Source organism: Notechis scutatus, chromosome 15 (genome assembly GCF_049901735.1).
Source record: "Notechis scutatus isolate UNSWTSFEM ecotype Mainland chromosome 15, rNotScu1.2, whole genome shotgun sequence".
In the NCBI taxonomy this organism is placed as follows: Eukaryota; Metazoa; Chordata; class Lepidosauria; order Squamata; family Elapidae; genus Notechis; species Notechis scutatus.
In genome coordinates, this window is record NC_142023.1 from 7,503,090 (window position 1) to 7,529,024 (window position 25,935).

Sequence of the window (25,935 nt, forward strand, 5' to 3'; positions counted from 1 at the left end):
CCTTCCTTCCTTCCTTCCTTCCTTCCTTCCTTCCTTCCTTCCTTCCTTCCTTCCTTCCTTCCTCTGTCTCTGTCCTTCCCTCTCCTTTCTTTCCCTCTTCCTTTTCCCATCTTGCCTTCCTTTCCTCGCTCTGTCTCTCTCCTCCCTCCCTCCCTCCCTCCTCCCAGCCTGCCTGCCTGCCTGCCTCTACACACTTTATCCTAAAATATAATTGCTTGCCAAACTTTAGGCAACCTATTTCCCCCAAACTCCCCCTCCCAGCCTGACATTTCTGCAAGGGATTAAAGGCAGGAAAGGCTGCAAAAAGCAGGGCCGCTTCTGGCTCTCCCGTTTCTATAGCTGCGAGCAGAAAGCAGGCTGGAACAGCCGCAGGAATAAGCTGGGGACAAAAGCTGGTTTGTGCTCACGGCTGCCGTTAATCTCGGCTGCAACACAACTTCACACGGTCTGATGCAAAGCCTGGACGGCGCCGAAGTGCGCTTGGAGCAGGCCTGGCTTGTGCCAAGGCTGAGTTCCCCCCCTCCCTTCCTCCCTTTTTGCAGCCAGGGTCTTCAGTCCTTGCCTTGGCCGTTTTTTGCATCCCCCCCCCGCCACCTCTTTTTAATAACAAGACGTTTGACTGGACGTCCCAGGGATACCTGCAAACACCTGCCTGCTTCCTGGCTTCTTGAGAGCTGGAGGCTCATCCAACAAGCCAGCTGGTTGGTCCAGTCCAGGTTTTGTGGCTTTTTTCCCCTTTAAGAACCTGACATTGCTGAAGGAGCTTTTTACCTACCTGACATCAATGCGCTGGCTGACTCCTTCCGCCAAGCCCAATTCACCTGGGAGAACTCACCGGTTGGGTTTCTGCCCTCCCTGGGAATGGATGGTGCACCTGGCTTGCATTGCTTGGGAGGGGAAGGGAGGGGGAAACGGGGATTTCAACAAGAAAAGCGACAAGAGAAAAACGGTTGTGTGAACCCGGCCAGCAAGCGTGTTGCACATGGATGGCAGCTAGGAGGTGGGAGAGGATTGGGGTTGGAAGGGACCCTGAGATGTCCGGCAAACCATATTTTTCACCTGAGTAATTTGCAAAAATATGTGGACTTCAACTCCCAGAATCCCCCAGCCAGCATGCTGAAGTCTTCCCTTCTCCAGGCCACATACCTTTCCACTATTCCTCCTCCTATTTCATTCTACACCAATGTTTTCCAAACATGGTAATTGTGTGGATGTGTGGACTTCAACTCCCAGAATCCCTGGCTGGGGAATTCTGGGAGTTGAAGCCCACCCATCTTGACGTTGCCATGGTTTCTAGATCTTCTCTTCTTTTCTGGATGCGTTCCTGGTGATCACTGTCCTTCTTCATATTCCCTTGAAGCCACCATCACCTGTGAGATACACAAAGTCCTAGGTTGGGTGTGTCGTAGGAAACCAGCCTGACCATTATCAAACCAGGTTAGGTCTAAGAACCTAACCACAAGTGCTTCCTAACAAGGGTGGGATCCCAACATTACCTGGTTAATCTTTCAGAGCCGTGTTTCTCAACTTTCTTGACTTTTAAGACAGGAGGACTCCAACTCCTAGAATTCCTCAGCCATCACCATGCTTGGACTTCAACTCCCAGAATCCCCCATCCTTAAGATGTGCAGACTTCAACTCCCAGCATTCCACATCCACCACGCTGCCTGGGAAATTCTGGGAGTTGAAGTCCACACATCCTAAAAATAAAAATAAAAATAAAAAACAACCCCAAGGTTGAAGAAACCCAGATTTAGAGGTACCCTAGAGGGAGAAGTGGTCTTGAATCCAACTCAACGGGGCCACGACAGACCACGTCCACGCCTGGAAAGCCCAGGGCCCTCCCTACCATCCCAACAGGGGTGGGTGGAAGGCCCCCAGGGCTGCTGAGAAGCAGATGGGCACCAAAAGGGAGCAGGGCAGATTGGACAGGATGGAGGACGTGCTGGGAAGAAGGTGGTGTCCGTCCCAGTCCTGTTTCCCCCCATCGCCACCACCATCAGGGGGGAGAAGAAAGCTCTGCCTCCGGACACAAAAACAGGCAGCTGTCTCGGTGTTCCGGATCACAGCGGCCTCCTCCGTTTCGGTCGGCCCGCAGCCCAGGCAGGCTCCCGGTTTTCCGAGGGAGCGAAAAAGGAAAATTGGCCATAGGCCAGCCATTAGCAATGGAAATTTCTTTTCCCACCCCCCCCACCCCGTCGGCAGATTTAGCCAGAGTTTCTCTCTCGCTCTCTTTCTTTCTCTTTTTCCCCTCTCTCTTTTTCCCTCTGTCTCTTTCTGTTTTTCTCTTTCTATCTGTTTCTTTCTGACTTTCTTTCTCTCTCTTTCTCTTTCTGTATGCCTGTCTCTCTCTCTCTTTCTTTCTTTCTCTTTCTGTTTTTCTCTCTTGTTCTTTTTCCTCTGTCTTTTTCTCCTTCCTTCTTTCTTTTCTTTCTTTCTTTCTTTCTTTCTTTCTTTCTTTCTTTCTTTCTTTCTTCTTTCTTCTTTCTTTTCTTTTTCTTTGTTTCTTTCTCTTTCTTTCTCTTTCTTTCTGCCTCTCTCTCTCTCTTTCTCTCTGTCTGTCTGTTTTTCTTTCTCTTTCTATCTGTTTCTTTCTGTCTTTCTTTCTGTCTCTTTCTTTCTATATGCCTGTCTCTTCTCTCTCTCTCTCTCTTTTTTCTCTTTTTCTTTTTCCCTCTGCCTTTCTCTTTGTTTTTCTCTTTCTTTCTTTCTGACTTTCTTTTTCTTTGTTTCTTTCTCTTTCTTTCTGCCTCTCTCTCTCGCTTTCCCTCTGTCTTTGTCTGTCTGTTTTTCTTTCTCTTTCTATGTTTCTTTCTGACTTTCTTTCTGTCTCTTTCTATATGCCTGTCTCTTTCTCTCTCTCTCTCTCTCTTTTTTCTCTTTTTCTTTTTCCCTCTGCCTTTCTCTTTGTTTTTCTCTTTCTTTCTTTCTGACTTTTTCTTTGTTTCTTTCTCTTTCTTTCTGCCTCTCTCTCTCTCTCTCTCCCTCTGTCTTTGTCTGTCTGTTTTTCTTTCTCTTTCTATCTGTTTCTTTCTGACTTTCTTTCTGTCTCTTTCTTTCTCTCTCTCTGTTTTTTCTCTTTTTCTTTTTCCCTCTGCCTTTCTCTTTCTCTCTGTTTCTTTTGCTTTCTTTCTGCCGCTCTATCTGTCTCTCCCCCTCCCCCGTGTGTGTGTGTGTTTGTGTGTGTTTGTGTGTCCCCTACCCAAGCCACATCTTACTCCTCAAAACCTTGCTTGGAAAATGCCAGACTTTCCCTCTTTTTTTCCTCTTTTTTTTCCTGCCTCTGCCTCTCTGTTTGCCAGCAGATGGGGACATGGGAGACAGGCTGTGAAAATAACAAGCCTAGTTTAATTGAGGTTTCTTCCCCTGTTGATCCAGCGGCCAGAACGAGCCTTTTTAAAAGAAGACATAAAAGAAATACTTTTACTTAATTCTGGAGGTCCCCAATTGTGATGCAGAGTCTGGCGGTAGGAGTGGGGTGTTTTTTTGTGTGTGTGTCCCTTACTGGGTGGGGAGAATGTTTAATTATGTAAAGGGGGATAGAGAAAAGAAATCAAATCTTCTTCCTTCTCACCTGTTGAAAAGACCTGTTTGGGAAAGAGAGGTGAGGAAACAGAAGACGGCACCATCAACCGAGGGTTCAAGGGTTTTAATCAGCTCATTGCCAGCAGAAGATGCTTACAGTTCTTCTAATTGATTTTGTAAATAAGCCTGCAGAAAAGAAACAATAGTAATGAGTTTACTTTATGTATCAGTGGTCATCCATCCATGTCTGATGGTCACATCTATCTATCTATCTATCTATCTATCTATCTATCTATCTATCTATCTATCTATCTATCTATCTATCTATCTATCATCTATCTATCTATCTATCTATCTGTATGTATGTATGTATCTATCTATCTATCTATCTATCTATCTATCTATCTATCTATCTATCATCTATCTATCTATCTATCTATCTATCTATCTATCTATCTATCTATCTATCATGTATCTCTCTGTCTATCATCCATCTATCTGTCTATCATGTATGTATGTATCTATCTATCTATCGATCTATCAATCATGTATCTATCTATCATGTATCTATCTATCATCATTCTATCTATCATCTATCTGTCTATCTATCTATCTATCTATCTATCTATCTATCTATCTATCTATCTATCTATCTATCTATCTATCTATCTATCTATCTATCTATCTATATCTACTCTATACCTATTACTATATCTATCTATCTACTCTATATCTATCTATATCTATCTATCTATCATCTATCTATCTATCTATCTATCATCTATCTATCTATCTATCTATCTATCTATCTATCTATCTATCTATCTATCTATTATCTATCTATCTATTATCTATCTATCTATCTATCTATCTATCTATCTACCTACCTATCTCATCTTCTTCCTCAACATGTGTCCAGTTTCTTAGCGATTATAATCTAGTGAAAAGAAGGACTATGGGTGACATGATGGTGCTCTTCCAATATTTGAGGGGCTGCCCCAAATATTCTCCAAAGCCCCTGAAGGCAGGACAAGAAGCAACAGATGGAAACTAATGAAGGAGAGATGCAACCTAGAACTAAGGAGGAATTTCCAGACAGGGAGGATAATTAACCTGGAATGAAGTTGTGGGGCTGCATCGCTGGAGGTTTTAAGGAGAGCCTGGATATCCATTTGTCTGAAATGTTATAGGGTCTCTTCTGCTCAAGCAGAGGGTTAGACTAGAAGATCTCTACGGTCCCTTCCAACTTTGTTGTTCTGTTATTGATGGTGAGACCGGACTCTTTAAAAGAATTTGCTTCCCAATACCTCCAAAGATTTTACTTAACCATTATCAACAAGATCATCCTGACAAAGCTTCGAATAAAACTCCTCTAATGTCGTTAGGGCTGGTTTTCCTCTCTGCTACCATAGAAATGAAAATTCAAACCATCTCTGGACAAGGGAAAGTGGTCAGGTCCAAAAGAAAAAAAGAAAGCGGAGAACAAGAATTAAGAACAAGAATCAAGATGAGCTTTTAAAAAAATCCTTCCATCATTTTTTCACCATCAAGAACCTGGAGTGACATGATAGCAGTCATCTGTTATTTGAGGGGGGGTCACAGCGAAGGCAAGAAGTAACAGAAGCCCCTTCCAACTCTTGTTATTCTGTATTCTGTATTTCTGGAGTGGCTCAGTTTCTAGGACGACTTCATTACGATTGCAAAATTCAAAATAACCAGCAGAGGTCAGCAAAGAGGCACCCGAAATCTAATTCTTGGCTGCCATCCAGTGGCTGCCTGTAATTTTACAGCTGTGATATGAGAGCCTTTTAGATCCCACAAGGGAACCTGGAGTATCTGTTGGACCACCCCCAAATCTCTGCAGAGATTCCAGATAATCATTGAGGCCGTTTCCTCCAGCCAGCCTCCTAACCTCCTAGATCAATTGCTAAGCGCCTGCCCCATCGTGGGGAGGGACAAGACAGGGCAGGGAGAGAAAAATTTGCCTACCTCGTGGTTCTCCTAATCTTCCTCTAGCTGGAGAAACACCACAACTGTTTTGTATTTATCTGGTTGCTGGGGATTCACATGGGGTGTGTTTGCCGATAGGTTTGGATGATTTGTGTGAAAAGCATGCGCCAAAAAACCCGAAGCAAATCTACCAAGACGTATTGGAGGTTGCCCCACTCCACCCCAGAGTTAATTTGGGGGCAGTCCTTCATCTGCTGGATGCTGGGTCTTTTCCCACCCCAAACACACACACACACAAACTTTGTTATTTTCTTCTTCTTTTCCTTTCAATCAGAAAATCAGAATGGTCGATGCTACAGGCTTCAGCACAGGGATTCGGTCTTGCTGGCGCTTCGGCCCGCCCTTGGAGTGTGAGGAAGGGAAGGGAGGGAAGGAAGAGAATTGGAAGCCAGAGGACCAAAAATAACAACCTGGCATGGATGGCTGAGACCGGGGATGGCTGATGGTTCTCTCGGAGAGGAAGCGGAGCAGGGTGTGCATTCCCCCGTCAAAAGACCCTGTGAAACAACAGAGGATGGGAGGGAACGGCAGTGTGTGTGTGTGTAGGGGGGTGTGTGTGTGTGTGATTATAGTGTTATTATTTTTACAATTGTCACATTTGGTGTTCAAGTTTTGCCCAGCCTGTTGGTTTTGGCTGGGGAGAGGAGAACAGGAAAAAGGGGCCGGGGAGAGTGGAGGGTTTGGGGGCTCAGGCCAAGCTGGAGGAGAAGTGAATTTGAGGAAGGGGTCAAGCATATGGTGGGAAGGTGGCCAGAGAGCAGGAAGGCAGGGCAAAGGTCATCTATACCCCCCCCCTGCACTCTGGGTGAGGGAAACTCCTGGTGTTGACTAAAGGCAAGGGAGATGGGCGGCTGTCTTAAATCCTCCCTTTTCTTTCTTTCCTTCCTCTTTCACCTAGTGAATTTGAGTTTAGCCTTAGGGATACAACACAACCTATCTCCTGCCCACAACACAGTCTTTCCAGCCGTTCCAAGAAGGGTCCCCATCCATTTGCACGATTCAGATGACCCCGAGGGGACAGATAAACCTCCAAGCGGCCTCAACGACTCACAGAAAGAGTACTAATGACCAGAGGACTGCAAGGAATATAAATCCTTCCAACTTTCCACCATTCCACCAGAACTGAAGAAGCTTCTTGGATGAGAAGCGAAACTCCTTCAAGGGAAAAATGAAGTCCAATGGCCTTTTGTGGGGGGGAAATCTTCGGGAGAACTGCAGGGATTCTCTTAGCAACTGTGCCAAGAACATTTGTAAAACGGGGCAAGACTCACTTAACAGCTGTCTTGCTTAGTGACAGAAATTTTTTTGGGGGGGCTCAATTGTGATCGTAATTCAAGGACTACCTCTACTCACAACTCCTGGAGCTCCATCGCTGGAGGTTTTCAAGAAAAGATTGGATGTCCATTTGTCTGGGACTGAATAAGTTCTCGTATCTTGGACTAGATCTCCAAGCTCCAACTAATCTCTCCTTGATTAGTTTCCATCCATTTTTTCCTTGTCCTGCCTTCTGGTGCTTTGGAAAATAAGGTGACCCCTTCCTCTTTGTGGCAGCCCCTCAAGTATTGGAAGACTGCTACCATGGCACCCCTCATCCTACTTTTCTGTAGACTAGCCAAACCCAAATCCTGCCAACCGTTTTAGTCTCCAGGTCTTTAATCATCCTAGTTGCTCTTCTTTGCACTTTTTTTTCCAAAGTCTCAACCTCTTTTTTTGGGTCATTTGTGGTGACCAAAACTGGATGCAGTATTTCAGCGTGGTCTTACCCAGGCGGTAGTAATACTTCATGCGATTTTGATTCTATGCCTCTGTTTATACAAACAAGGATCGTATCAGCTTTTCATCAGTTGAAGTTGGAGAACTTGGCCCACAGCATGCTTACGCCAGAGACCCAACCCAGGCCCAGCGTTCGGGCGTTGTGTGAAGCCAACTCAAATCAAGGAAAAGCCAACTGGAGTTTCCTTCCTTCCATCCTTGCTGGCTCCCTCGTGTTGGAATGGAGAGTTGAAAGCAAGCCCAGCCAAAACCATTGCAACACTGCCCCCTTGTGGCCAAAGGCCGATACTGCATGATCCACGGGTACCGCATTTTATCCAAACTTAACAAGCTTGGCTGGGTTCACGCAACCTATTTCCCCACCCAACCCTCCCCACCAAAGTCCCATAATCCACAGAGCCTAGAATGCCCTCCCTCTTGGACATCCATCTCTCTTCCTTTTGATTGGCTAGCATCTTTACGGGCAAGTTCCATGACCGGTATTTTGCCAACCGATTTCCGTTTACGCAGCAACAACACTTTCACCTCCCCTTATTAATACGAAGGTAAACATGTTTTTACTTCCTATTATTTCGACCCCAGGCAAACAGGTTCTCGTCCCAGAAGGGCTGCGTTCAGACAACCACTTTGGTCCACATACAGCAAACCTTTCAGGTCCTCCTTGCAAGAGACAATTTCTCAACTTACTGCTGAAACTATGGTTTTACACTGTTTTTTAATTGATATATTCACATCCTTTTACAACTCAGGTGTGTTTCATCTTCCTATTTCTCCCATCCCACCACCCTGTAAAGTAGACTGGGTGGAGAGAGACTGTCCCAAAGTCACCATGTTATAGGGTCTTCTGCTTGAGCAGGGGTTGGGCTAGAAGACCTCTAAGGCCCCTTCCAACTGTTATTCTGCAATTCTGTTTAAACCCTAAGTCTGTTCAGGCATATCAAAAAGTCCTTTTCTGAAGTTACCTGCATGCAACCTCCAGAACCCAGGTTCTGAATTATCTTGTACTATTATTATTATTATTATTATTATTATTATTATTATTATTATTATTATTATTATTATTATTATTATTATTATTATTATTATTATTATTATTATTATTATTATTATTATTATTATTATTATTATTATTATTATTTATTGATTAGTCTATAGGCCATATCAACATACAAGGTTCAAACACGTTATTACCAATAAAACCCTATACAAACAATTTAAATAAAGAGTAGGGTAAAATACAGGATAAAAAACAATAGTTTAATACATAAATAGGTAAAATAGAATAAAATAACATAAAATTATATTTCTGTATTTGTCAAATAAATGACTGTAAACCATCAACCAGTCCTGGGCTAGTTTGGTAGCAAGTGCTCAGCTAATACACCCGCTCCACACCTCCTTTATCCAGATTTAATAATATTTAAAAGTTGAGCTAGATTTCGATCAGTGTTTCTCAAACTTGATTACTGTAAAACATGTGGACTTCAACTCCCAGAATACCCCAGCCAGTGTGGGGTGGACTTCTATAAAGGAGGGGGGAAATGAGCAGAATGAGGAATTCTGGGAGTTGAAGTCCACATGTCTTAAAGAGGCAAAGTTTGAGAAACACTGAATCTAAATGTTAACACTTTTAATTAATACAGTTTCTGCAAACGGCACTTATTAATCTATTTTTCTTTCTGACTGATTTTATTATCACTGGGATATTTGAAGTTGTACTTTATCCTACCTTCTAATTATTGTACCCCTCCAATTTCTATTACTGTTGCTGATGTGTCTAAAGCCCTTTAAACAAAACCCAGTGCCCATGTTTGAACAATTTTCTCTGTTCAATCCAATAATATTAAGCTCAGCTAACCTATCATTCCCGGCTTGGTTTTAGTTGGCTGCATAGGGCAAACCCACCTCCCCAAAACACCCACCTGGATCCAGATGTTGCACCCACACAGGTGCGGTTTTGCTGGTTTGCCTAATTCATTTGCAACAACTTTTATTTTCCTCAATATTTGCCTGACTCCCTTGCAACAATTTTTGTTCGATAAACACCCGACCAATTCACTTGTAGCATTTTTTTTAAAACATCATTCTTTTATGAAAAAAGTTCCACTTTTTTTTTTTAAACACACACACAAAACCTTTTTTTTATTTGCCAGGCCTAGGTTAGCTCAACGAAGAACCCCCTCAAAAGGCTCTCTCTCACCATCCTGATTCAGAATGGCAGAGTAACAGGGTGGGAAGGGCCCTTGGAGGTCAGCTAGCCCAACCCCCTGCTCAATCAAGGAGACCTATAACCATCCCGATTTGCTAAGAAGTTCCCCTCCTCCGGCTTGCGCTAAACCCGGGTTCCCGATGCCCAAAGCAGGGCTGACCTTCTTGGCATCCCGCGCTTGGAAGAAGGCAACCCCCGCCTTCCTCCCTTTGCCCAGCCGAGCGCGCTCCGGGCACCCAGGCAAAGGATGCGCTTCCCGGAGCGCCTCGGCGCGCTCTGCGCTGCCCGGACCCCGGTGGCGCAGTCCTTTGTGATGGCAAGGCTGTTGCGCACGGCCAGTCCGCGCGATCCTTGCGCTGGGTAGCTTCCTTCCTTCCTCCTCCTCCTCCCGGGCAACGAAGGAAATTGCGTGCCGCGGAGGAGGAGACTTGGCCGGTCCAATGCGCAGCGCCGGGTCCCCGCAGGCGGAGCGTCGGCCGGAGGAGGCGCCGTGTGCCAAGCGGCCAGGGCAGCACGGAGGGGCGGACCTGCTTCCCGCAGCTGCCCCGGCCGCTCTCCGGGCGGTGAGTTCCCACGGGAAAGGGGCGGTTAGGAAGCGGAGCGACTCCGGAGCAGGAGAAGAGGAACCGGGAGCTCCGAGGCAGCTTTGCTTGCCTTTCCACGTGGCTGGCTCTGGCGCTGGGAGGGGGCGCGCGGGTGGGGTGTCTCCTCCGTTGTCCTGCAGGGGGAGGAAAGACCCCCTCCCTTCTCCGCAGCTTGCCATCCCCCTTCTCTTCTCCCCTCCCCTTTGCGCTTCTAAACTGGGGTCCGACTGAATCCATGCGCCCCAGTTTGGCAAAGCCACGCTGCTGGTAGTTGGTCTGGTTTTTGCTATGCCTGGGTTTAAAGGCCGGCCTGGGGAAGGGGTTTGGTCGTTACCCGCTTTGCCTTGCCAGGCACCCCCGCCCTTCCTTGCCCTCCCCCCCGTCGCGTCGACCCGCCCCCAACACGACGACAGAGCAGCCGCCGGACCGAGTTCACACGTTATGTCTTCACGCGGGAGCCTGGCACAGCCTCAGATACCGCGTTGCGCTCCATCTTTGGGTTGGTACGGTATGATAGGCGGTGCTTATGCAGCCCCTTCTCCGTCTTGGGGCTGACCCACCGGCTACCCCAGCCCCATTTCCCCCTGGTCCCAGCCTTGTTAAGTCGGCCATTTTTGTTAATACAATACTAGGCCAGGATCTTTAACCAGGGTTTGTTTGAATAAAGGATAAGCCTAGTACTAAGAAACAGTTAAATCTCAAACGTGGCAATGGGTTATAGGAGACCATTTGAATTTGGTCTGAAATAGTATAGGATCTCCTGCTTGACCAGGGTGGTGGGCTAGACAACCTCCAAGATCCCTCCCTCCTCTATTCTGATTCTCCTTCATTTGCTCTGTTGCAGAGAAAAAGAGTACAGGGTAGGTTAGGATTCGAACTAAAACCAGGGTTATGTTAAACCGCATCCAGGCCTAGTGCGAATTCCTTGGCCAGCAACAAACGACTGTTTTATACATGGTGTTAAAAGCATTACATCTCTTTAACTTGAATTTACCCATGGTGCGAACACGTCGGTTGTGCTGGCTCAACCCTACTTTAGAGTTTTGTGTTGAACGCGGCTTTTAAATAATCACACCATGGGAGAAGCTGCCAAGCCTTGAGCATCTCCGGGCTCATTCGCACAACCATGCCTTGCTCAAGAAGCAGACTTACGGAAGAAAGGAACCCCTTGACTAGCATTAAACCCGGCTCCATTCGCACCCTTGGGGTAATTGTGGCTCAGAACCCAGACAGGTAAAACTTAGTTAACAAACCTGGCACTGTGGGAGACACGCACCCAACCATTGTGGCTTAGCTTGGGGTACACACTGGGTTGCTTGGCAAACCCTGGTTGAAAACCCCCTGGTTTAGTGTTTGGTGTGAATGCTGCTAACCTGGCTTGTTAATGCTTGCTTTGCAGGGCTGTTAATTCAGTATGGGCTTGCAGGGGGAGGACACTGGCATGGCCCTCAGCCTGTTTTCATAATTGGGCATGGAATGGCATCTCTCCCAAGGAATGTATATATTTAGTCCCCAAGGCCCGTCCATCTTGGTCGCACATATTTTGGCGGTTACAAACACAGCCTGCATTCTACACCTGTCGGTTTTGTACACAGTGCACAGCCCATAAGCCCCAGCCTTCACACACCCCTTCTGTCCAAAATTCCCCTAATAGAGCTTATGCGGAGATCTAGATCATTAGAAACGAAATGTGATTTCGAGAGCTTTGGTTCCATTGCATTCGGCCCTAATGGTTTTAAAAAGCAGATTAAATTCCTTGGGGAACAGAACATAACCCGCGGTTATGAAGAAGGGCACGGTTTATTTCAGCTATTCCTACCTAACGGGCTTGCTAATCAATTAAAAACTTAAAAAAAAAAAAAACAGCTTGGAAAGTTACCGCACTCAAAGAAAGTCAGAAGGGGAAGATAGAGGAAAAACCACAGATCATTGTCATTTTGTTTTAATATTTAGAATTTAGAATAACAGAGTTGGAAGGGACCAGTGGTGGGATTCAATTTTTTTTTTTTTTTACTACCGGTTCTGTGGGCGTGGTGTGACTTGGTAGGCGTGGCTTGGTGGGCGTGGCAGGGGAAAGAAACTGTAAAATCTCCATTCCCTCCCCACCCCACTAACCTGATTTCCAGCTCCTTTCTCCTGTGCAGGGCAACCAAAGGAGACCCAGCCAGTCACCTGGGACTCAATGGGAGGCAGAGAATAGAGTGGGGTTGGCAGGGCCAGTCAGAGGTGGGATTGGCTGGTTCTCCGAACTCTTCAAAATTTCCGCTACCGGTTCCTCTAGAACAGGTCAGAACCTGCTGAATAGCACCTCTGGAAGGGACCTTTGAGGTCTTCTAGTCCAACCCCTCGGCAGGAAACCCTACACCACAAATGATATCACTGAATATCAGCTGTTGGGGGAGGTAGAGGGGAGAAGGGGAAGGGAGAAGCATTGGATTTGGACCAAGGTTGGATAAAATTAGGGGATCCCCAGCTTTTCAGGGGCCAAAAAACCGCAGCTAAATTGCTTTGCAAGACAAGAGATATATATGTAGGAACTGCTGGCAAGAATGAGAGGGTTCGGCCCATAACCTAAACCAAATGGGGACTGGGCACCCCAACTCAGCTCTGCTACTTGATGACCCGTCACAAAGATTTGGTTGACTGGAGTGACCTCCCCTAAACTCGACACCTTGGGACATGGGTGCGAATCCTGTGGCTGGGTTTTTTTTTAAGGGGGGGGAATGTTTCGCACCTAAAACAGGAGGAAGTTGCATTTTACCCGACTTTAGAATTAATTGGGCTGTTTTTGTTGTTGTTTTTTTTTAACCTCTTCTGCTTCTCTTCCCTTTTTTTAAAAAAGGGGAAAACTCAAACCAGCAGCAGAAAGCTTTTTTTGGAGGAAAACCAAAACCACAACCATGGCCAGCGACGTGGTGGAAGATGAGCTAGAATTCTATTCCAAGGCCGAAAAATATTGGAGGGACGTCCCCCCCACCGTGGATGGGATGCTTGGGGGCTATGGGCATATTTCAAGTATCGACATTAGCAGCTCCAGGAAATTTTTACACCGTTTTTTGAGGGTGAGAAGATTTTGCCTAAGGGGGGAGGACCCCCTGTGCCCTCCATTTCTATTTCTCTTTTTCCATCATTCTCTTATTTCTATTTCCTCTGTCTTTTTCTCTCGTTTCTATTTCTCTTTCTCTCTCTCTCTCTCTCTCTCTCTCTCTATCTTCCTCTTATTTCTATTTCTTCTCTCTTTCCTTTTCTCTCACACAAACACACAGTATTTTGCAAGGAAGATTGTCGCTGTTGTGCAGTGCTCCAGAGAAGTGTCTCTCCCCCCTCCCCCCCCTTAGCAAAAGGGCCTTTATTCCAGTTATTTCTCAGCCTTGGCAACTTTTTAGATGGACGGACGACCGGAAGGGTAAAAACGTAGCTTGCTTTTGAGGGTCATGTTTCTAGCCCTCATGGACGTTTTTGTGTGTGTGTGTCTAGGACGGGCCAAACAGGACCGGCACAGCCTTGGCCTTAGACTGTGGCGCTGGCATCGGACGGATCACGAAGCGTCTGTTACTGCCTCTTTTCAAATCTGTGGACATGGTAGACGTGACAGAAGATTTCTTGAACAAAGCCAAGACGTACCTCGGGACTGAAGGCCAACGGGTCCGAAATTACTTCTGTTGTGGGTTGCAAGACTTCAGCCCCGAGCCTAACACTTACGACGTTATTTGGATTCAGTGGGTAATCGGTACGTGTCGCTCACAGGAGCAATCACAGTTTCCAATTTCGTAAGGGCGAAATTCTGTTGATGCAGCTTTTAGAGAACAGTCCGATAAGAGGCGGCACAGCCCTGAGCTGCATAAGGGATAAAGAAAGAGACCCACCCTAATTTCTCAGTCTGTAAAGGAGACGGTGGGCGATTTGTACCTTCAGACTTCCAAGATTCTGTCAATGTAGCCTCGCCAATAAAATAGAATTATGTTTGCCAGGGACTCTACCTGGCAAGACTTGGATCCCACAAGGCTCTCACGCGGCCCTGTTTCTCCTTCCCCAACAGGACACCTGACGGACGAGCACCTCTTACACTTCCTGCAACGGTGTCGCCTGGGGCTCCGCCCCAACGGCATCATCGTCATTAAGGACAACATGGCCCAAGAAGGGGTCATCATGGATGAAGTGGACAGTAGCGTCTGCCGGGACCTGGAGGTGGTTTGTAAGATCATCCGCCGTGCCGGGCTGAGCCTTCTGGCCCAAGAGAAGCAGGAGAATTTTCCAGACGAGATCTATCACGTCTATACCTTAGCCATGAGGTGAAGGAGATCCAGGAAGCCGTCCCATGGTGCTCCGGGACAAACCATGGTTTCCAGCGGTCCAGGAGGAAAGGGCAAAGAGGCGAGATCAGCTGGGGGAGGGGTCTCAAGAGGTGGGGAGCAGGGAGGGAAAATAAGGTGGTTGTGTCCCTGGGCAGTAAAACGGACTGGGACAGGGGAAGTAAAGGTAAGCCCAATTGTAGTGTCCTATGTTGGTTTGTTATGATGGTTGGAAAAAAGAAAAAAAAGATCAGAAGAATACACCTTGTACGGTGCAGGCAAGTTGCCGAATTGAATCTCTAGAATCTGCCGTCATGGCTTGTTTGAGTTTCTTTTGCTCCCATCTTTCAGCAAAAATGACCACCCCCCAAAAAATATTTCCCCAGATGGGTTTAAGAACAATCCCGCATTTCCAAGCAATCCAAAATGACCCAAGAGGAAAGCAGGATGGGAAGGGGAAGAGGAAAAAACGAGCAGGCTGCATTTTTTGCTTTGCAATTTTTTTAAAAAAATGGTTTTTCTTAAAATTCACGGTCAATTAAAATGATAGAACAGCTGCCTTGGATGTAAAGAAGTGCTGCAGTTTGAAGATCCTGAATTGAGCATCTTAAATTGGGTATGTTTGTCTCAGTTAGCAACATAAATTTGGGGGCCAATTGTTAGTCAGGGACTACCTGTTTGTAAAGTCAATGGGGAAGACAGCGGGATGTCGAAAATGTACGATCACATAACGGTGGGATGCTATGATTTGGCTAACCACGGCAACTAGGATTTCTGGAACTACAAGTGTAAGTTGCTCAACTCGTATGATGTCACGTGGTGTGACTCGCTTAGCAGCGAAGACTTCCCAGTCCCAATTACCTTCAGTAAGCAAGGACTACCTGTAATAAGGTTTATCACAAAGTGGAACAATGTTTTTATCCATAGCACGACAATACGTGAAGAGCGTAGGCACGTTCTTTTAATCGGCATTCCTGTCTTGACCATGGATGGCTCAGTAGGGCTCCTACATAAGCCTAGACAACCTCACAATCCTTTGGCACAAGAGGGAGAAATTCTTCCTTCTGCTGGTTACACAAGTCCAGAAAGGATTTTCCTCGCCGGTTCAGCTGCTGTGGGGATGTGATTCTGTTGCAACATCTAGCTGCCCCCCACCCACGCCCGCTCCCACATACCCACCACTGCAAAGTGCTGCTGCAGACACGGTATATACACCACGTCGTTGGGTGTCGAACATTGATCGGAGACCTTGCCGTTTGTGTGCTGGTCCACTAAGCAACGAGGAGACCCAGGATGCCAAATATCCGAGGTCCGCTTCTCCTTCCAGGAGGTCACACCTGCTCCAGAGACGCGCTCGGATCTATGAGGAGGTATCTCTTCAAGCGGTTGGGCAGAGGGAGGGCCTTCACCTTGACGTCTACGGGCCAAGGTTGGAGAAACTGCCGCAGGTAGACTCGGCACAGGTGCTTCAAGGTAGGCGGGCTGTTCTCCAGCTGCTTCAGCTTCCCGAAAAGCGCCTGGATCTTGTCTTGGTGGTAGCGGCAGTGGCTCAGGTCGATCTGGAAGTTGCTGGGCAGCTTGACCACCGGGCCGCTGGCCATCATCAGCTCCAGGGCAGTCTCGGCTTTCTGCAGCAAGTCGATGGAGAAGCTGTCGTCCTCGGACTCGCTGAGATGGGAGCAGAGGCTCTCAAAGATGATGTCGAAGCCAGACCAGCATGTAGGTCCGTGGAGGGAGCAGCTGTGTGAAGCCCCGGACTCCAGCAGGAAACGCAGCAGCGGGAAATGCAGCCGGAAGCTCTTCAGGCAGAGGTGGGTGAGGGACTCGTAAGGCGGGCACTCGCTGGGGTTGGCGCCGTGGGCCATGAGCAGCCGCGTGGCCTGGAAGCAGAAGCGGTGGATCATCTTGGCCTCTTCGGCGTCGCTGCCCACTGTCTCGCCCAGCAAGAAGATGATGAAGGTGAAAACGGTGTCGCCATCTTTGGTTGTCGCTTTGACGTCTGCGCCTGGAGAGGCAGAGGGGAGGTTTAGAAGAAGACTGGCAGAGTTTGCAAATTAAACATTTCTCAATCTCTTTTAAGGTTTGGGACAACTTACTAGTATATTCGAGGGGCTCTTAAGGTTTTAGAGACCTTACTAGTATATTTGAGGGCTCTTAAGTTTTTGGACAGCTTACTAGTATGTTTGCTACTATACAAAGAAGAGTCGTCGTCAAGCTATTCTCCAAAGCACCTGAAGGCAGGACAAGAAGCAACGGATGGAAACTAATCAAGCAGAGAAGCAACCTGGAACTAAACAGGAATTTCCTGACAGTTGAGAACAATTATTCAGTGGGACAGCTTGCCTCATGAAGTTGTGGGTGCTCCAACACTGGAGTTGTGCTCTTGTTACCTAGTTGGGTAATGAAACATCTGCAAACAAAACTGTTTGCCTCCAGAAGTTGTGGGTGCTTCATTACGGGGGGGTTTTAAGAAGAGATTGGACAGCTGTTGGTCCAGAAGGGTCTAAGTCTCCTGCCTGAGCAAGGGGATTGGACTAGAAGACCTCCAAGGTCCCTTCCAACCCTATTATTCTCTTATTTGTTTAGCCACAGGCGTTCTGGTCCAATTGTGGCCTTAAGTCTACCTGTCCTCCTTCACCCTCCCGTCACTAAACTGGGGCAATTCTCTCCATCTTTGAATGAGATTTCAGAAGCAAATTCTTATCCTCCAGGTTGAGAACCGGCAAAAGGAAAAAAAAATAACTTTTTCTGCATTGCAGAAAATCCTTTCCCCCTTGCAGCCGAACCTGGAAATTCCTCAAAGCTCTGCTTGAAAACGGGGTAGAATTTGGGTTTCTCCCCCAAAAAATAGCCTTGATGAAGGATGGATGGGAAGCAACTCACCTCCTTCCAACAAGAGGCGAATGTTTTCGATGTTGTGGATTTGAACCCCGTCGCTGCTGGCCAGCGCATGTAGCAAAGCGGTCTTCCCTGAAGGGAAGGAGAGAGGGATGAGAGGAAGAGCGGAAGAGGAGGGAAGAGGAAAGGAAGGACAAGCCAAGAAGCCCAATTCCACGTTTCCTCAGATCTTCAGGGCGTCCTTCAAGTCCCTGAATTCTTAATCAGTATCTCAAGGCCAGGTGGGGAATTCTGGGAGATGAATCCCTGGCGTTTGAAGGAAGGATTCCCGAAGAAGCTAGAATTGAACTGCTGTGGTTTAAGGCAGTGGTCGACCACCAGTGGGCCGGGGACCACTGGTGGTCCATGAGAACATTTTGGTGGTCTGCAGAGAAATATCCCCCCCATAGCAATTAATCCAGGCTGTGGGAACACAAGGCTTGTGTTGCTTGCATTGAGAACAACATGAGGTAGTGAGAGGAGGGGGGAATGGGCGGAGGGGGGGGAACTTGCCCCACGCGCCTGGCCTGGCCACCGGAGCTGCTGCTTTCTGCTTCTTTCTTCTTCTGCTTTTGGCTGCATGCAAGGGAAGCAGCAAAAGTCTTTCTTTCTCTCCCCCAAACTCCACCAGAAATGAGTCTTTGGGGCCCTGCAAGGCCTCCTGCTCCAAGAGGCTGTGCCAGCAAAGACTCATTTCTGGCAGAGTTTGGGGGAGAGAAAGAAAGACTTCTGCTGCTTCTGCTGCTTTCCTTGCATGAAGCCAAAAGTCTCTCCCTCTGAGAACATAGCTGGAGATGGTATCTTGCAATCCCAAATAAAGAACGATCGATCGGTAGGAATTTTCCTGCAGACTTTTTTTTGGGGGATTTTCCCAGGGTCTCCGGTCCGCGGAATTTAAAATGATGAGTTTGGTGGTCCCTGAGATCCAAAAGGTTGGCGACCCCTGGGTTTAAGGAAACCAGCGGGGGGGAAAAAAGTAGAACCACTAACCATGTTTATCAGCAGCGTTGATATTGGCCCCGAGTTCTAGGAGACGCCGCAGACAAGGCAGGCGCTCTGGCTCTTCGCTGGCTAGATCCAGAGGGCTGCTTTCGTGGATCTAAGAAGAATTCGAGAGAGGGGAGGAATATTAAAAGAGTCCTGTTCCTTTCGACCTGAAATCGATGCTTTTCCATTACATTTAACTCCTGTCTAAAATTATCCCCATGCAGACACATCCAATTAAAACCCTGGAAGGAATGCATTGAGCTGACTTTGCCCCCGGCCTTCTAACAAGGTGACCCCCAAGCCAGCTGAGTCACCAGTTGTGCATTCACACAACCTCTTTAAACCTGTTTAATGAATCCATGGCAGGAAACGTCATAAAACGGGGGCTAAACTCCCTTAACTATTGTCTTGGTTAGCAGCAGAAACGTTGGGCTCCTTGTAAGTCGAGGACTATCTCTCCTACCCATACTTAAGAATCTGGTCAACCAATGGTTAAAGCCAAATTGGCACCAGATAAAGAGCGAAAGGGAATTCAAGGAAGGTCTGTCTTGGCTCTCTTGTGGCTGCACATTGAGTCCAAGCTGATGACACATTTAACTCCGCCCTCCAACTCAGTTCGGTCATCTCCTACTCTTCCCCCAGTTACCCCCACTCGGCTTAGGGGGAGGGTGTCACTCCCTAAGTGGCTCCATTTGGGGAACTGATTTGACTTGTATTAAGGGGACCCCAAGTCCCCATACAAAAGCACCTCATTTGCACGAGAGGTTTTGCTGATTTTGCACTGTTGCTCCAGGGACGAAAATTACAGAGTGTTGCAGCCATGTATCGTCTCTTCCCCTTTCTTCTCCCCCACCACCTCAAATGTGTGTGTGTGTGGGGGGTTTGCACCCACCCACCCCATTGTTTTTTCCTCCATTGATATGAAGTGGGGTACTGACAAGGAGAACTGGGACCCCAATCTTTTTAATCCATCCTCTCGGCCATGTCTGCATGGTTTAGTATTGCAAAACCTCAGAACCGTCAAAAAAAAAAAAGTTTTAAGACACACACACACACCAGATTTAGCTGGCTACAAACCCTGTCTCTACGGTTGATATCTGCGCCACGCTGCACCAGGAGTTCAACCATATCCGGCTGGTTTCGTAGCACCGCGATGTGCAAGGCTGTGTAATAGGTGACCGGATCTATAAAAAGTAGAACATGTTCATCAGAAAACAATCAGTGCAAAAACCCCAAACAGAGTTTTCTCCTTGTTAAGGAGGTTTTTAATCTCTGAATTCTCTGCTTTGGGCAAAAAGGAAAAAAAAAAAAGCTATTTTTTTGAGTAGAATCCTTGGTGGTTTTCTTGCAGACGTTTCCTGACCCAACTAGGTAACATCCTCAGGGCTAGAAGGAAACCCCACTCGCTTCCAGCCCTGAGGATGTTACTTAGTTGGGTCAGGAAAAGTCTGCAAGAAAACCCAAGTTCAGAGCTGCTATATTTAAACAGGGAGCAGGCCACACTCATTAGTCCTGATGATATAACCTCGTTGGGTCGTGAAATGTCCGCAAGAAGAAAAAAAAAAAACAACCTCAGAGAGGCCTCCTCCTCTCTGCACACCCTCCACCCTTCTAGCACTGATGACATTACCTAGCTGGGTAATAAAATGCCTGCTGGAAAACAACCAAGCTCAGAAAGATATTCTCTTCTACGTTTTTAGTCTTTTAAAAAAGCCTTTTTAAAAAAGCTATTCTTTTATAAAAGGCCAGCAGGAAAAAAAAAAATACGTGAAGGATATTCCTTTATTTTGGGGTATTCCTTCCCAATCCGCATCTGAACAGCTGTCCATTTTCTATTTAATTTTTTTATGTTCTGCCTTGGATTGAGGAGACCGGCTGCACTCCCCTCCCCTTGTTTCCCCCCTCCACAACAACCCTGCAAGGTAGGCTGATCCGAAAGTCCAATTTCGAGGGTGGACAGTGGATTAGAACCTGAATTTTCTTCCCATCCTCTCCGCCCAAGTCCAAAATCTTAAATCGTGGACATCTCCTGGCACAACTTGAAACCAAACTGATCTGCGGTCCAGGTGCCCTCCAGCTTTGGCTCAAGGGCTGACCGTGGCCCCTCGAGCCCCCTCCCAATTTCTAAAACATCTGCTGTCCTACCCTACAAGGCTGGCGTTGCAAGAGCTGGCAGGAAGAAAACCTACCGTTCAGTACCGTCCCCCCGCAATAGGAAAGCCAGCAGGGGAAGAAGCAGCCGGCTCCCCGCTTCCTCCCCATCGCCCCCCCACCCCACCCCAAATCAAAGACCCTTGAAAAGATCAGACAGACAGCCTCGCCGGGAAGCCGCCATGTTGCTCCGGAGACGGTTGCCAGGCACGACATCATCTGTAGGAGGAGCTTGGAACTCAGGAGGCGGAGCCTGAGGCTCGCCTTGCCATTCTTAGCAGTGCATACCAACTAAGGGGCGGGGCCTGTGGACAAAGGGGGGAGCTAGAGGCCAGGAGGAGAAAATACAGGCGATACAGACTTGTGACCCAATTTTCAGACTTAGCGACCGGGATCAAAATTCGGACGGCCACTTTACTCCCATTTACGACGACCTCAGTGTCCCGGGAGTCACGTGATTCTACCAAATGTACCAAAAGTCCTCAACTTACGACTGTAATGAGGCCTGACTATTATGGTCATAAGTCATGACAGTCCCCCGTGAAACCAACGCGATCTGATCACCCCCCTCTTTTCCAACGGTTGTTGAATGAACGCCGTGGTCATTAAGTGAACCAATGTTTGCTAGGGGGCATTTTTGCAACCATGCGGCTGCAGTAAATACGGGCCAAGATGCAATCACAGGAGGGGGCTGGCACCAAGTAATTAAGTACCTTTGGGGGGGAAAGGGGGGGGAAGACGTAACTTGACCCAGTCGTAAGTCTGAGGATTACCTACACCGATCTTATCCCGTAAAATGAGAACAGTAGCACAGCGACATCTACTGGTGAGAAACAGGCAATGCAATGATGAACGGTACTTGTTCCAAAGCAGCAGGTTGCAACTTTGAATTACAACCCGCTTTAGTGGCAGGGCTGGGGTACACAACTAAAGGAAGCCGCCCGCCCCTTCCCCTTCCAGGTCAAACACCTCCGGAAGTTTTCCCTCTCCCCTAAAACGAAACCAAGGCGAAAGAGGGGAGGCTGGCAAGCCCGACCTTCGAAGGTGATGTCTGCCCCATTGTGCAAAAGGACTTCAGCCGCTCGAACCAGCCCGAGCTCCGAGACCTTCAGCAGCGTGTAGCTCACGCCTTCTTGGTAAAAAGCCGAATGGGATTCGCTTTCCAGAAGCTTCTGGAGAACCAGAAATGTGCTGTGGTCTTCGGCCGCAGACCTGGAGCTTTTCAAAAATAGAGAAAAGACTGGGTGAAATCAAGGGCAGCTTCACAATCTTCCTGTTACACAAATGAAGAGCCCGTTTTGGAAAACGTGGACAAGAGGTAGGTAGGTAGGTAGGCAGGCAGGTAGATAGATGAGAGAGAGAGAGAAGAGAGAGAGAGAGAGAGATGATAGATAGATAGAGATAGAGATAGATAGATAGATAGATAGATAGATAGATAGATAGATGATAGATAGAGATAGATAGATGATAGATAGATAGATAGATAGATAGATAGATAGATAGATAGATAGAGATAGATAGGTAGATAGATGATAGATAGATAGATAGATAGATAGATAGATAGATAGATAGATAGATAGATAGATAGATAGATGATAAATAGATAGATAGATAGATAGATAGATAGATAGATAGATAGATGGATAGATAGATAGATAGATAGATAGAGATAGATAGATAGATAGATAGATAGATAGATAGATAGATAGATAGATAGATAGAGATAGATAGATAGATAGAGATAGATAGATAGAGATAGATAGATAGATAGATGATAGATGATAGATAGATAGATAGATAGATAGATAAGCAGACAGATGGAGATCTGTGAGCACAGAAGAATGTTTGTTAGCTTTTATATGAGGAAGTACAAAATCTAGCTTGGATGTAGCATGACAGCTAGTTTAGTTTAATGGTAAAGCTGTTGGCTTTGAAACCAGGAGCTGTGAGTTCTAGTCCTACCTCAGCCATGAAAGCTGGCTGGGACTGACTTTGAGCCAGTCACACACACTCAGCCAAATCCACCTTCCTGTTGTAGAAGGGAGGAATATTAAGTATGCTCACCATCTTAAAAGTAATAAAGATGAGAAATAAATAAGCAAAAAAACCAACAACATGTTTGTCTTAGGACGGTGGAGAAAGAATCCTTTTTTCCCCAATTCTTTGTCGTTAAAAGCCGCTTTACCTCTCCGGCAACTCCTGATTTTCGGGGTCTTGTAGTCCCAGAGACTCCAAGATCGCATCTACTAAAGGCTGATATTCGAAGATGATTCTACGGAAGCCATGAAGAAACGGCATTCTTTTCAATAACCATCCAGAAAGGATTCCTTCACGCCCAGCCCAATAGTCGCTTCACTCCAGCTTCTTCTCGGCCTGTTTCAAAAGAAAAGCACATTGATTTTTATTCATCCAATCAATAAGAATCAGCTAAGGAAGCTACTGAAACCATGACCGGATGCCAAGGGAAAGGCTTCAAGTTTGACTTTAGGGCCATGTTTTACCTCTTGCCAATGCAAGAAAGGAAGAGGAGGAGGAGGAGAGGAAGAGGAGATGGAGAAAGAGAAAAAGAAGGAAGAGGAAGAGGAGGAAGAGTGGTGATGGAGGAAGAGGAGGAGATGGCAGAAGACAAGATGAAAGAGGAGAAGTGGTGGAGGAGAAGGAGCCACACCCCTTCCCCTTTATGGCAGCCTGTTTTCTTAAAGTCATTTAAAATTATGATCGATGGCCACGAGATTTTGGCCATCTCTCCGCAGCTCCCATAAGATTCCAAGCAAGAATGCTGAAATCCTGCAAGATTTTGGGCGAGGACCCACGAAATTTCAGGAAGGAGACGGCCAGATCTCATCAACGTTTGCCAGTTAACTTTGGCAGGTAAAAAACCACCTTCCGATGGTGTAGCATTTGGGGAGCGTTTTTTGTAAGGCAAGCTGGGAACCGATCCCCTCCCTCCCAGACTCAAAACCATCCAAGAAAGATGGACAAAAGTGGGTTCAGAAACACAACCTAGTCGTTCCTCCAAGGTTCATCCTGAAGACCTTTCAACCAAGGATGGAGATCCTACCATCCAGTTTCCAGCAGGAAGTCTTGGAAGGAGGCCCTGGAGATGTCATCTATGCAGGAGGACCCAAGATCGTATCAATATGGGTTTTGGACCCTAACATCTCCTAGCCCTGGAGGTCAAAACGTTGACCAGATTTATGGCGTTAGAAGGTCATAGTTATCCTTCATGTTCCTAGTGGCTGCCCCCCCCCCCCCCCAAGAATTCTTTGATTCAACTGCCACCTCCAGAATCTGAGGCTGGTTTTGCTGGGACAGACCAAAATTTCAGGCAGGGAGGGGTGTGAGCCATATGCGTGGCATATGCTTGCGGTGGGACTACAACTCCCTGTCTCCTGGTGAGTGGCCCAAAGTCCCCCAGCTGGCTCTTATGCCTAAGGCATAACTATAACTCCCTGTCTCCTGGTGAGTGGCCACCAGCTGGCTTTCACGCCGAAGACGGGACTAGAACTCACCATCTGCTGGACTAAGATACCTTTTCTGCTCTGGTTCTCCTGTCTCCCCATATGAGGATTAGAGGTCTGGAGGCTGCAGGAATTATGTCTGGCTAGTCTAATAGAAAGAAGGGCCAGAAGAGAAGGTGACAGCAGTCTAAGAAGAGAGTGGACATTCATTCGTCTGAAATGCTCGAGCAGCGGGTTGGGCTAGATGACCGCCAAGGTCTCTCCCAACTCCGTTACTACTGTCCTGCAGTCCTGTAACATCTCAAGAACATGTCCAGAGACCCAGAAGTTGGACCTTGGTAAATCGTGGCTTATATTTTCTTTCGTTTTAAAAAGAGGATCTTGTAACCCACCTACCCAAAAGGAAGTCAAAATAACAACGGAGGAAACGTAAGGCAACTGTTTGCAACAAGGGAGATAGATTCGTGGAAGCCCCATTATTTATTTATTTTTTAAAAAAAGAAAACTTAGCAAAATAAGATTATCTTTGCATGCAGAAGGAGGGTGGAGAGAGAGGCTAATCGAAAAAGCCAGTTGCTTTTTAAGAGGCAGGGCAGGGGCCTCACCCTCACACAAACCAACCTCAGTCCCCCTTATTTTATTTTGTAGAAATCCCCTTGGAGATGGCCTTAGGTGGTTGGTGAAGCTGTCAAAAGAATAAATTAAATTAACCCAGTGGCAAGCAACCAGGAATGGATGAAGTGGAAACAAAGCAAATTGCAACAACCCCAAGAAAACAAATCCTATTTTCGGGAATGAATAAATAAAACCGAATGGCAACTCCAAGAGTAAATAAACTTAATTTGTAGCAAGGATAAAAGACTTGGGGAGAATAAATTTTCTGCCTCTTTTTATCTTTGGAGCAGGCCGTTTCTACCTTCCCCTTCTTACGCAATATTGTTAATTGTTATTGATATTATTTCTTGATCAATACAGACGATTAAAAAAAGCATAAAAACACTTCCTGGGAAGTAACCGAGATTAATATATTAAAATTCTAACTTTCTCCTTTTTACACGGCTATTTTTTTTTTTTCAAGATCACGCACTCGCCCGATTTACGACGGCTTTTAAAAGCTGCTTACTCGAGAGTAACCAGCCACGGGTACCCTAAAAAGCTTTTATTTTTCTCGTTTCCTCCTTTGCAAACGTTTCTCTCAATCTCTCTCTCTCTCTCTAGCGCTTCCTCCTCCGTTTTTTTACGCACCGTCTCGGATCAAAATCTCCGCAATTACGTTTGCACTTCCCAAAGCCAACCATTCACACGGGTTTCTCTTCTTTTTTTCTCCCTTTTTTTTCGCATCCGGGAAAATGCAGGAAGCGGAAGGGAGGAAAAAAACATGCAAGCCCAGCTTTCGGTTGCAAAATTGCAGAAAGAAGCTCGGTCCTGTTTTATAATGTTTTTTTCTTCCTCTTTTGCCCTCTGCAGGTTGGAAAGAGATTTCTGGCTGCTGAAAAACACCCGAGTTTCAGGTTCAAACGACCTCTAGAGGGAGCGCTTGGCTGGGAATATTCTTTTTTTTTTTTTTTTAAGATGCATTTTTAAATTTTTAAAAAGAATTATCTATCTGGAGGGACATGATAGCCGTCTTCCTTTGGCTGCCCCAAAGAAGAGGGCGGCAAGCTATTTTCCAAAGCACCTGAAGGCCAGACAAGGAACAAGGGATGGAAACTAATCAAGGAGAGAAGCAACCTAGAACCAAGGAGAAATTTCTTGACAGTTAGAACAATTCATCAGTGGAACAACTTCCCTCTCTGTGGATGCTCCATCCCTGGAGGTTTTCAAAGAAGAGACTGGACAGTCATTTTGTCCAGAATGGTAGAGGGTCTCTTGCTTGAGTGGAGGTTGGACTAGAAGACCTCCAAGGTCCCTTGTAGCTCTATTCTAATCGAGAACAGGGTTGTCGTTGTGAGGAAAACAGGAGAAGGAAGCTATCTTGGATATACGTATGTGCCTTGAGTTATTTGTAAAATGAAAATAAAGGTGACCTGCAGATAAATCAATAGATGAACAGATAACAGATCATC

The 25,935-nt window shown here is 46.6% G+C and overlaps 2 protein-coding genes and 1 long non-coding RNA gene across 6 annotated transcripts; 1 reads left to right on the forward strand and 2 right to left on the reverse strand.

The window, feature by feature from the left end:
- Positions 1-1,146: 1,146 nt before the first annotated feature.
- LOC148129469 (uncharacterized) lies at positions 1,147-9,907 on the reverse strand. The gene is made up of 3 exons (XR_015745437.1): positions 9,678-9,907; positions 3,575-3,711; positions 1,147-1,370 (listed from the first exon to the last, which is right to left on the reverse strand). It is a non-coding gene; the product is annotated as an uncharacterized LOC148129469 (long non-coding RNA).
- A 38-nt stretch (positions 9,908-9,945) lies between these two features.
- On the forward strand, positions 9,946-14,684 carry NTMT1 (N-terminal Xaa-Pro-Lys N-methyltransferase 1). 3 transcript variants are annotated; one of them, XM_026688481.2, is made up of 4 exons: positions 9,946-10,080; positions 12,944-13,163; positions 13,579-13,831; positions 14,141-14,684. In XM_026688481.2, the coding sequence occupies exons 2-4, from the start codon at positions 13,002-13,004 to the stop codon at positions 14,395-14,397; spliced, it is 672 nt and encodes a 223-aa protein (XP_026544266.1). In that variant the 5' UTR covers positions 9,946-10,080; positions 12,944-13,001; the 3' UTR covers positions 14,398-14,684. The 3 variants fall into 3 exon arrangements, with proteins under 3 accessions (XP_026544266.1, XP_087800326.1, XP_087800327.1); XM_087944200.1 differs by having other exon boundaries at positions 10,015-11,334; XM_087944201.1 differs by having other exon boundaries at positions 10,016-10,604.
- Positions 14,685-15,332: 648 nt separating this feature from the next.
- Positions 15,333-25,278, reverse strand: ASB6 (ankyrin repeat and SOCS box containing 6). Of its 2 annotated transcripts, none has more exons than XM_026688479.2 (7): positions 25,115-25,278; positions 22,594-22,781; positions 21,445-21,626; positions 19,335-19,441; positions 18,261-18,369; positions 17,277-17,363; positions 15,333-16,398 (listed from the first exon to the last, which is right to left on the reverse strand). In XM_026688479.2, exons 2-7 carry the CDS (start codon positions 22,704-22,706, stop codon positions 15,725-15,727), a joined length of 1,272 nt encoding a protein of 423 aa, XP_026544264.2. In that variant the 5' UTR covers positions 22,707-22,781; positions 25,115-25,278; the 3' UTR covers positions 15,333-15,724. The 2 variants fall into 2 exon arrangements, with proteins under 2 accessions (XP_026544264.2, XP_087800322.1); XM_087944196.1 differs by having other exon boundaries at positions 24,993-25,234.
- Between the last annotated feature and the right edge of the window lie 657 nt (positions 25,279-25,935).

What these genes read in the sequence shown, in the direction of transcription:
- NTMT1 (XM_087944201.1), top strand. Translation starts at nt 10,390, where the DNA reads ATGCCTGGGTTTAAAGGCCGGCCTGGGGAAGGGGTTTGGTCGTTACCC. An exon ending in TGCGCTCCATCTTTGGGTTG is followed by an intron (nt 10,605 to 12,943) that starts GTACGGTATGAT and finishes TTTTTAAAAAAG; the next exon opens with GGGAAAACTCAAACCAGCAG. An exon ending in TTTTACACCGTTTTTTGAGG is followed by an intron (nt 13,164 to 13,578) that starts GTGAGAAGATTT and finishes GTGTGTGTCTAG; the next exon opens with GACGGGCCAAACAGGACCGG.
- ASB6 (XM_026688479.2), bottom strand. Translation starts at nt 22,706, where the DNA reads ATGCCGTTTCTTCATGGCTTCCGTAGAATCATCTTCGAATATCAGCCT. An exon ending in AATCAGGAGTTGCCGGAGAG is followed by an intron (nt 21,627 to 22,593) that starts GTAAAGCGGCTT and finishes ATTTTTGAAAAG; the next exon opens with CTCCAGGTCTGCGGCCGAAG. An exon ending in ATATCAACCGTAGAGACAGG is followed by an intron (nt 18,370 to 19,334) that starts GTTTGTAGCCAG and finishes AATTCTTCTTAG; the next exon opens with ATCCACGAAAGCAGCCCTCT.